This window comes from Ooceraea biroi, chromosome 1 (assembly GCF_003672135.1).
Source record: "Ooceraea biroi isolate clonal line C1 chromosome 1, Obir_v5.4, whole genome shotgun sequence".
Lineage (NCBI taxonomy): Eukaryota > Metazoa > Arthropoda > Insecta > Hymenoptera > Formicidae > Ooceraea > Ooceraea biroi.
The window spans coordinates 19,396,945-19,408,010 of record NC_039506.1 but is presented as its reverse complement, the minus strand read 5'-3'; the positions used below and the strand labels follow the sequence as shown (position 1 = coordinate 19,408,010).

Genomic DNA, 11,066 nt, shown 5'->3' with positions numbered 1-11,066 from the left:
AAGACGTCAGTTTTAAGACGTCTTTAAGATGTCATTTCGACATGCGTGTTATCTGGGTATGTAGGTATATAGGGAAAGAATGTAGGTAGAAGAGACACAGTGAGCGAAGGATGGAGAGTGTGATCAGGTGCCCCAGAAAGAGAAATGAACGTGAAAGTGAGAGAATGAGAGATACAACACAAGAGAGAAGAAGGCAAAGGAACGGTTAATTCGCAAATGAGATCGTTGATAGAGTTACGATGTAAATGGAATAGGATCGAAGCCAAGGGTGTGGAGAACAAGGCGGATACAATATCGATCCCATCGCAATTATTATCGGATCGTAATGTGCACTTGAATTCGTTAGCTCGCAGATGTAATATAATAATATTATGTACAAGATGAATCTCTTGTTTGTAATTGTAATAAAATTCGTGTGTCTTTCTGCTCGCGTTCCCTGTTCCTTTCGCTCAACAAAAGTAACCATTTACCACGTGATGTGAAAAACGTATTTTACTCATGTCTTTAAAGATCAGATTACGAAACAAGAAAAGTAGCGAGTTCTTGAACCAATCAAGATAATACTAGGTATAGATAAAACAGATGTAATGTCAGTACCCGATATGGCATTTATAATTACTACCCATCGTTAGCTCCGAGCTAGAAATATCGCGCGTGTTACAGGACGATAATAAAACAACTTTAAAGAGCAATACCGTAAAATAAAGCACAGCATCAAAATCCAATGCGGTTTGCGAAGAGCGCGTGCGCTTTCCCTTTCGTAATTAACTTCTTCCGTCATTATCGGTTTATTACCCATTACTCGAAAATATTAAGAAATATTTCACGATTCATTGCTTGTGCGCAGAAAATGTCGTAATAGTTGTAAAAGCGACAATAACGAAGCGTATAATTCCGCGTTCACACGTACAATTATACACGCGCGTATTCGCACCTGGCCTTTTACTCGATATCACTGACCGGTATAATAAGAGCGTCCACTTGCGACTTGTGTACGCAATTATTCAATAGATTAATTACAATATTTGCTAGTCAATAATAACTGCTTATTATGATTTCATATGATTAGTAAACGTACTGTTGACAAAAGCATATCTCTATTTTGTTTGCAATTTAATTTAGCTTTTTGAACACGCTTATTTACTAGAACGTGTTACGACACTTTAATCGACAGATTAATTACGATATATGATACATTGATTGAAACAAATATAATTTTCTTCATCTTTGTTCCTAATCACGACATTAAGACTGAATTTTTGCTAGTCTCGCTAACATTCTTCATCGCGATTGATGTCACGCGGTTTTAAGAAACGAATATTCGCGGTGTACGTCAAAGTTGGAGAATGTAAGCAATTTTGCAGCTCCTCAAAGTTTCCTCCGCTTACGCGTCCGGACGTGAAAGGAACCACTTTGGTGCAGTGGTTGACTACTGAAGGTGAAGGTAATGGAAGCGGTTCTACGTGTTTCTGAGCTAGAAACCGCCAAGAGTCTCGCGTCCAACGTGAAGAAAGTGCGCGAGGTCGCGAAAGGGACCGCAGAGATCCGGGATTCCTGGAAATAACAGCCTCTGCTTGATCCTTGCGATTGGTCATAATACGACTGAGCCGACTTGCACCGACTGCGACGAGACGCGCAGACTGGTTTAACGAGATTTGTCGACGATAACAAAGAAGACGCGCTGTCTACACGAGTCGAACGGCGTAATCGACGACTTGACGGAAAAGAAATTAAAGAAAGGAAAATAATGCTTATATATAGAGGAGAATCCCCTATTATGAGATATGCTCCTAATATGAGATAATGGGGTTTCTGCTAAACTAGTGAGCACCATCTGTTAGTTCCACCATGAACTTATTACTCTTGGTGTAAAATGTATTTAGTGAAAAATTCATTGTTCGTTATTGCGTTTAGCCTTTGCGAGAAAAAGTTTGTGAAATTGTGAACATGTCAAAGGAACTTGAGGTAAATCTTTAAACCTTGTTTATTATATAATAAAGAAATGGTTGGCAATAAATTCAGTATGCAATGATAGAGTAGAATCGTAGTAACAGGAAAATACGCAATTTGTTGAATTGCTTAATTGTAGAGGTTAGATTTCATGATCGCGGAACCGCTAGACGTGTGGCTCGTATAATGAGATATTCAGGATGCTCTTAATATGAGATAATTATTGCTCGAATATGAAGATTATGTAGTGTAATAAAAAGAAAGAAAATACTACTTAAGGTTAAAGAAAAGTTAATACGAATTTATATTACGCAGTTTTGTGTATTTAATTGTTATAGAATCTGACTATGGAGGTTAGAGATACGAGGAAGCGTCGACAGTGAAATCGTGAAGATTTGGCGAAGGCTGTAGCAGCAGTATTTTTATAAAACTATCTAATAAAGTTTTTTAATTGCAATACTGATGTATTTTGCACTTTTAACACCGATTTCTCGAAGTATTTTATATTAGGAGCACACTTTCTCGATTCTGCGTAAAGCTCTTTTTTCAAATTTTTTTAATTTTCAGAAAAAATAATATTTAAATTAGATTTTTCATTTCACCAACCTAAAGCTTATTAAATTCTCTTCAAGATAACGTATTACATTTTAAAATTCTGCCTATAGATTTCCTTACATTCAGCAAAATCGATATGGTATTTCATAATCGGGGACTTTCCTCTATATATTTGCAGAAAACCTGAATTACTTAGCAATATTTTTCAGCCTTCAATATTTCTTGTCCTTGTCGTCTGTCCTATGATTCTGTTATTACTGCGTGATAAGCGTCTCGGAAGCTGCAAAGTCTTGCTCGAGAAAGTATTATAATCCAATTCGGGTAACACGTGCGCGATAAGATTATCCGATCGAGTGTCAAAATTAAACGATCGATGCAACCGCCGGGATAAACTTGTCACTGACGCAATGAAATCTCCATGACGTCGCATCACAATCGCAGAAAGGAACTTGTTCGTTCGTAGTTGAAATTGTCACAAAATCATACGATGTTAAGGTGCGTGATACGAGACGGCGCGTGTAGAATTACGCACAGAAATAATAAGCGAGCCGAGATTGTCGGTGAATCACGAAGGGTGTCGCAATCGCATTGATGGCTCCTGGCGATTATCCGGCGTGCTAACAGCGCGGTGCACTGACGCGACATTGCAATGTCGAAAAAGTGAAAAGCACAACAAGCGAAAAAGTTGGCAAATAGTTCCGGCTGTCTGATGTAGGCTCTTTGAGTCCCGCGCCGCGAAACACACGGCACGGCGGAGAATGGGCAATGCCGTCGTAATTTATCACTTTGATCCGTGACTGTACTCGCGGTAGTCGATACAATTTTGTTGTTCCGCGAAGAGGCAAAAAAGGATTATCGATCGACAACGATATTCCTTCCGAAGAAAAGTTAGAAAGTCCCGATTCGTAAGGATGTTTCTTGTTCCGCATAGAAAGGATTCGTCATACTGTCCCTCCAAGAGTCTAGCACATGCTACGTCTCTTGGTTCAGACGTCGCTTCGCAAAGGATCAGATCGTTGGATAACGTATCACCCATGTTAAGGGGGTATTCTAGTGTAAAAGCGGAATTTGTATGCTATTTTGGTGAATTTTTTTGGAAAAAAGTGTAAGGTTTTTTGAGGTAGGGTTTTCCCTGCTTATTCATACATATTTGGTGTATGTTTCCAAATTTTTGTATTAGACAATAACTATAAATAAGCGCTGCACATGATATTAAATAAGAACATGAAAAAAAAGTTGGTCCATGGTTCCCATGATTTCAGCTGTTCTGCTCATCTGAAACAAAAAAACCAAAGAGATTCTTAATTAGTATGAGTGTGGCTATAGCAGGTACCAGAATGAAAAAAATGTTGAAAATTTAAAACATGACTTCATTGAGAAAATTAAGTTTCGATTTGTGCCATTTTTTTTCACCATTGAAGGGCTGTAGAAATTCCAAAAAACAATATTTCGACTTGATTGTGGTAGGGGCTATAGCCACACATATACTGAAGATGTGTGCAAAAGCCTGAGTCAATTGATTAACTGGTTTTTGAGATATCATGGGAACCAATTTGAAAAACATGGTTTCGAGAAAAACACGTTTAAAGTTTTTCATACTGATTACATAGAGATAACGTTACTTACGATCAATCGGCTAGTCCAGGGCCATACAGGGGACATTCCTCTTGTTCGTAGAAGTCCTGCAGAGCTGATCTCTCTTCCCTGCGATTCATTCTCTGATCTCGAGAGAAGGTAGTGGAGCGCCGCTCCGAGCGGGTGATACGAGCTTCGTTCCGGGAGTTGCGTACATCACCGCTTGCTGACCAATACTAACTCCCATCACGTTCATAAGTTTTAAAATTGGCATAAATCCTTTATTGAAAATTATAACTGCCAAGAATGTTGCTATTTAAACAACTTTCACGCCAGCATGGAGATGTTTTGGAGCAAAAGTCCAAATCAATGAATTTAGAGATTCATTGTACTATATAACCTGTACTATACAAAGGCTCCAATTCAAATGTACGACCTTCAAAGAATAACGATCTTCCGACCCTACCTAAAATATTAACACAATGCTCTGTTGTGTGCCGCGCGGTCCAACCGCCGAGCGCGCGCCAGAGGTTATTTTCTATTAGGTGCTATTACTTTGTTAATTTTGCGAATCGGATTAAATCTTCTCGCAGACATATTTTCCATACCATATACTTGCAAAATATGCCAAAAAAAAATTCGATTTTTCTGACATGCTACACTAGAATACCCCCTTAATCGATTAAATAGTCGGCATTAAATGTTAAATATACTGATATTATGGCAGCGCGATAGAAAGGGTCCCAACGACGATAGGGGACTCCGGCGAGGTATTCGGACCGCAAGAAGGCCGCCCCGCGTGCACAGTCGTAGAGTAAAAGTGCAGGCGAAATAAAATGTGGGCTGTTACGTGACTCGAGGCGTCTCACCTACACGCAACATGTACGAATGCGTATTTAGCGTGGATTTGCATGCAAAAGAGGATGTCACGCAATTAACGTAGATGCATGCTGGTTTTTTCGATGGAGATAAAGTATACGCGTATATAACGCGTCGATCCTCAAGGCAGAGCTAATTGTTACGGTGGCAAATTGTATTAGTATAGTATTATGAATATACGTGTTATGTAAGCACATTTGTGAAGAAGATTAAACGGATTTTATTGAGCCGTTCCACGCAAACCATTATTCCGCTATACATCCGTTCAGAAGCAGTCAGTGAAAACGTTGTTTAGTGTATAGGAAACTTCCTCGAAGAGCAACTTTGAAAGCAAAGTAATAGTCACGCATATCTGCACGCGTGCAGATTACATTAGAGATTACATTTATGACATCGTCGATTGACAATGAGAGTTAACGTACGTAATTTTAATATTATCAGCGCGTTACTTTGCTCGTAGAGAGATCTCGGTAGACAAACCTCCATTATCTTAATTAAGTGTATGGACAGTGAGAACACGGTGATCTTTACATAGAGATTCGCGGACGTAATCGCGTAAAAAATAGTACAAGCCGCATAAATAATTCGTTATTAATGACACGTAATAAGAGTGCGCGTGTACCTGCGCGTACCGTGTACCAGCAGTAAATAAGTTGATGAAATATTTATGCAACTCCTTGTCGAACGTGATAAAAATATAATATTGTATAATTATCCATGTATTTACATACATGTTATTCGCGCACACTGATTGACGGGAACATGTCTCAGTATTTTCCAGAGTATGCTGGCATACATATGCTTCTTTCAGGATTCTGATTGCGAGATCACCCGCGTACGTAACGTAATGAAATTATTTCGTGCAGGAAGACATTCGTCAGTGGACATTCACATTGTATTTGCGAATAAACTTATGTATGTTGAAATATTTTCTTTTGCAAATATTTCCTTTTGCACCTCGTTCTTTTTATTCTTTCGTGAAACGCAATGGTTTTCCGAAATAGTTTTTCAAGATAGCATAAAGGCTGTACCATTCTTGAAGTTTCAAAAATATGTCAGGGATTATATAGTCTTCATTATGTTTTTTTCTTCTTTTTTCTTCCAGGAATACCATTTCTCTCTTTTGATCGAATTTTCACTTGACTCGCAGCTGAGAGACGCAGCTGTTTGATACGAGTATGATCATGCGGCTACGTTGATCGTAGCAGGATATTTCGCGTGATGCCTCTATAGTAAATTTCGAATAATCAACAAACACGCACAGGTTCTGTCTGCGAAAAACGAAAAGCACGTTCCTCCTCGTCGTCGAGAAGAACGAAACGATATTGCCTGTTGAAGAATACAAATGAGGAAAAAATCGAAATTACTCTAATGTGAGAGCGCATAATTAGCGCATAATCATGTATATTTGTTTTTCAAACTTATTTGTAATTAATATGTGGGGGGGCTCACTGGTAACCTACTTAGTCTGCCACAAAAATAATTTTTTTTGACTAAACGAAATAAGCGCAAAATTTTTTTCTTGCGCATTTGAAGAACGCGTACATAGCGCATTATTACATATTTTATTCGTTAAGTTTGGTCAAGTGGGGGGGGGGGGGGGCTAGCTAGGCAGACGTAAAAAGTTTCGACCTCAAAACTTAGAAAATTTTTAAGGGATAGAACTTTTTCGTTTCTGAATTTACGGTTTTCAATAGCAGAGAACTCTAGGCAATATACGTAAAAAATAGTATCATCAACTCAGAACTCCTCTGAGAAGAAAAAAATTTTAAACCCGAGAACTTTTTCATTTCTGAATTTACGGTATTTTCAGTAGCAGAGAACTCTAGGCAATATAAAAAATAATGATATCATCAACTCAGAACTTCTCGGAAAAAGAAAAAATGTCTAATGGCTAGAACTTTTTTATTTCTGAGTTTACGGTATTTTCAATAGCAGAGAACTCTAGGCAATATGCCAATTAACAATGTAAATATCCCAGAACTACTCGGAGGTCTAAAACTTTTTCGACCTCGGAACTTATAAAACTTCTAAGGGTTAGAAAGGAGCAAAATTACAATAGAAATATCCCTGAACTACTCGGAAGTATAAAAAAATTTACGTCTGTCCATTTGACCAAAACTTAACGACTAAATTATATAATAATGCGCTATTTATGCGCTCTTCAAATGTGCAAGAAAAAAGTTTGCGCTTATTTCCTTTGGCGAAAAAAAATGTTTTTTAGTGGGGGAGCTTAGTAGGCTGCCAGCGAGCCCACCCATGTATTAATTACAAGTAATTCTGAAATTCAAATATACAGGTTGTATGCGCTACTTGTACGCCCTTACATTCGGGGACCACCGCAATTCTTACTTTCTTTTCCTTTTGCACGCATTTTGCGAGTTAAATATCCATCTCTAGATATTATATTTCTGATAATTCTTTATTATACAAGCAATATGGTGTAATCGCACTGCTGCGTTCGTGCAATTTCTACAAAGCGTTAGATTCGACTCAAGATTAGTACAAGCTATACAGATTTACCTTTGTTTGAATTTCTTTGCTAAATTCTCGCCACAACACAGCTATAGTTGCCACGTGTTGCGCGATGCACTGATGTTGCACAATGATTCAATTCCCATTTTATTCTTCTGGGGTCGACTCTGATATAAGGCAATAAAATTTTTCCTCGGATGAACCGCTAATAATAATAGATCGTCGAGTACAATGACGATTCGTGAAAGGCCTGACGTCTATGTTTGCCTTAAATGCCATGTATCGAGTGCAGTTGATCACAAAGAAACGAGCGTCCGCATGTCCTGATTATTGATGGGGAGATGACGAATACGCTCTCCGGTAATTGCCTCGTTAACGATTTCACGTAACTGCTATTCTTCTTTTAGATATACAGGTCGTCGCAAGGGTGAGGACCAATGCAACGCCACCGTGTGCCAAGAATTCAGTCAACCTGAGCTATCTAGACTGGGTGGCTACCCTATCAATCAGCAACAATCTGTACAACGGTATGCGCTTTGTGCGTTTCACAAAGCAGCAACGATTTTAAATGTTTACATTATGTAACCTTTTTTTATTTACGGAATGTATATTTGCAGTTGTCGAATGAATTATCCTTGGAATTATCAGTCTGATCGCGTTATTTGGGAGCCGTAAACAGCTTTGCTATGTTCGTCAAGCGACAATGAAAGACAAGGGAAATATCCTACGATCGATGAATCGTCATCGCGACTACCTGTTACAGATACAAAAAATATGCAGGAACAGACTCCAGGATAGGACTTTCTCAAGAGAGGAAAGACAGAGAAAAGAAGCACGCATTAGCATTTGTAACGCGCGCAACGTTCACCAGGTATCCACCAAAGGGGAAGGCACCTGGTGAGAAAAGCCTTCTGGAGACCCTCGTCCTGACTCCTGATTACAAGGACGTGGTAGCGGAGGAGGGATACCAGCTATTACGCAACAATGCACCGCCACCTGCACTCGTTTCGTCACTCGACTTTAACAGGCCGACGGTGGTTGGCCGGTCGGCCGGCTCGCATTACTTTCGCCAATTAAGCCTGTGCACAGCCGTTGTAATTTAACTCGCGAATATGAAATTCCAGAATTATTCGGGATTCTAGAATATCGAAACCGGTGGTGTCCCCGACTAATTCATCATCGATTTTTACGTGGCAGCCGTCAAGTGCATAGACAAGATGCATTTTTTGTATCAGGACTAAATCAGAATTTCTTTTCTACTTTTTTTTCATATTTCGTCAGAGGGTTTTTATTTTCTTTCGAATATCTGTGTATAGAGAATGTGAGAAAGCTAAAGCGACGATATAGACATGATTTTAAATTTACGATCTCTACTATTCATACTGCTTCTCATTGCACGTCGATCGCAATGAAGCAGTAGATGTGTTTAGAAGAGAGAGAAAAAAAGAAAAAACAGTCTGTTTGTTGCGTTTTGCCAAACTGACTTTTATTTCTGATAAAACATGATAACTATCATGAGTTAAATACGTTGGTAAAAAAGGAAATTATATCTTTTTCAAGTTTTAACTATACTTATATGTAGTAGTATATTATATTATAATTGTAATCGCAGAATATTTATCAAACAATGATGATGAATTGAATATTCAGAAGCAACATCTGAATATAAATAGTCCAATTAAAATGATCGATTATATAAAATAATCTTTGAGTATGAAGTATAGAAATTTATATCTTTTAGATAAGTATAACTTATGCGACGAAATAAATTGTCAATTGAAAAAGGTTTTCTTCCGTGAGCCTTATACGCATGGATATTCTTCAGTCGGACGTAACATAAATCATCGTCACCTTTGATCGTAAGTAACGCAGTTATTTCAATTATTACAATTATATTATTATAAGGAAATATTTTTCAGAGGATAAGAATGGGCAGATGACAAATCTCACTCTGCTTCTAACTGGAAAAGCAGCTAAAAAGAGTTGCGTCATTTTGTCGAAAATGCGAAAATCATCATGCGGAAAGCTTCGTCTAACAAGTCTACGCCTTAAAAGCGCAGCGACGTGCAATAAGTCTAATAAGTAAAGAATGTTATTTGACAATTTAATATTAATAGTATTGTAAAGCGCGTGTGCTTGAGTGCAGGATCGTGGAATAAATATACACGTGATTTATATAGAAATTAACATTTTATGCTGGTTTTTTATTAGGAAAGACGTAAATGTATAGTACAAAAACAGAAACTTTTTATAATAAACTCTCATCTAGTTCCTTAATATTCTTCTCTTGAATCGTGATATCATAAAACTTACCATGTCTCCCTATTTCGTGATCAATAAATTTCTTGGCGCCCGAAACACCTTCCTCCAATATTAAATGTGACGCGTTATCTTTCTCAAATTGCAGTGCCTCGTCCATTTGCTTCGCCGAGAACGTGGCAAAGTGTGCCGAGATGCGATCCGCTAGCAAACACTTTTGCGAAAATTTCACGAGAGAAGTCGCCAGAGTCATCGCTGTGCCCAGAGCTGAAGAAACGTAGCGTGCTAATTTTCCTTTAAAGCTTTCGAATAATTGTGTGTGATAATGAAGAATAATAATAATGTTAATTCACACCTGCACCACAGGACGTGTATCTATGTGCAATTCCCCAATTGAATGCTTCCTCTGCGGTAGCTATTCTTCCTGTCAGTATGAGATCCATAGCTCTGGAATATCCAATCAAAGCAGGCAAACGAACGGTACCTCCGGATAAAATCGGGATGCCAAAACGCCTGTTTAAGAAGCCCACCGTTGCTGTCTCCTCTATCACTCTCAAATCACACATTAACGCAAGTTCAAATCCGATACCAATTGTGTATCCGTTCAAAGAAGCTACCAACGGTTTCTTGGACAATTCAACTCTGTTTGCCTGTAGACGGTTGGAAAAGTTCTTTTAATTCTAGTATTACTCTTTTAATTCTAGTATGCCAATTGACACGTACCAATGGCCCGAAATGCGCTAAACTTTCTTCATTCTCTCCATCATAGTCTGCAATTTCTTTGAGATCGTAACCAGCACAAAAGTTGCCGCCTACTCCATACAATACTCCCACCGATGTCTCTTCGTTATTCTCAAATTCATCCAACGTTTCTGATAGTAATTGTGCGGTTCCGGCGTCCAAACAGTTTCGCTTCTCTGGACGATTAATGCCAATTGTAGTCACCTTACCAATTTGATTTACCAATACTGTTTTTTCTGAAAATTGGCACACGTTATAGAATTCTACTGCAATCTGCAAATCTGCATTGTACGTTTCATAATATTTTTTATAAACACTTACCTTTATTCGTATCAATATTTATATTTGCAGCCGGCTGTGAGGTTAGGATTGGTACATTGTCTCTCAATGTTCGAGCAAATGAATTGGACAGTCTTCTGAGAGAATGCATCTTTCGTGTTGGAATCCTTACGTGACAAAATTGTTTTTAATATAAAGAACCTTACTCAAGTTTTAAGTTGTGTTTGTATGTGTGCCGCATTATAATTTCTGCAGCATCAAACATGTATTCCATTACATCGCACTACTATATCGACTGTGCGATACATCGAGTCAAGTATCGAGGATATGCCGCGCGTACAGTCGATATTCAT

At 38.3% G+C, this 11,066-nt stretch overlaps 1 protein-coding gene and 1 non-coding gene across 2 annotated transcripts; one reads left to right on the top strand and one right to left on the bottom strand.

Moving 5' to 3' along the window:
• Positions 1-1,923: 1,923 nt before the first annotated feature.
• Positions 1,924-9,708, top strand: LOC105277985. The gene is made up of 4 exons (XR_002193192.2): positions 1,924-1,965; positions 7,842-7,961; positions 8,052-9,293; positions 9,354-9,708. It is a non-coding gene; the product is annotated as an uncharacterized LOC105277985 (transcript).
• On the bottom strand, positions 9,606-11,025 carry LOC105277982 (probable enoyl-CoA hydratase). The gene is made up of 4 exons (XM_011336748.3): positions 10,756-11,025; positions 10,417-10,670; positions 10,049-10,343; positions 9,606-9,960 (listed from the first exon to the last, which is right to left on the bottom strand). Exons 1-4 carry the CDS (start codon positions 10,862-10,864, stop codon positions 9,683-9,685), a joined length of 936 nt encoding a protein of 311 aa, XP_011335050.1. The 5' UTR covers positions 10,865-11,025; the 3' UTR covers positions 9,606-9,682.
• Between the last annotated feature and the right edge of the window lie 41 nt (positions 11,026-11,066).

Excerpts from the sequence above, each read along its gene's own strand:
- LOC105277982 (XM_011336748.3), bottom strand. The coding sequence starts at position 10,864 with ATGCATTCTCTCAGAAGACTGTCCAATTCATTTGCTCGAACATTGAGA. Across the intron at positions 10,344-10,416 it reads TAGCGCATTTCGGGCCATTG|GCAAACAGAGTTGAATTGTC; the intron begins GTACGTGTCAAT and ends AACCGTCTACAG. Across the intron at positions 9,961-10,048 it reads ATACACGTCCTGTGGTGCAG|CTCTGGGCACAGCGATGACT; the intron begins GTGTGAATTAAC and ends ACGTTTCTTCAG.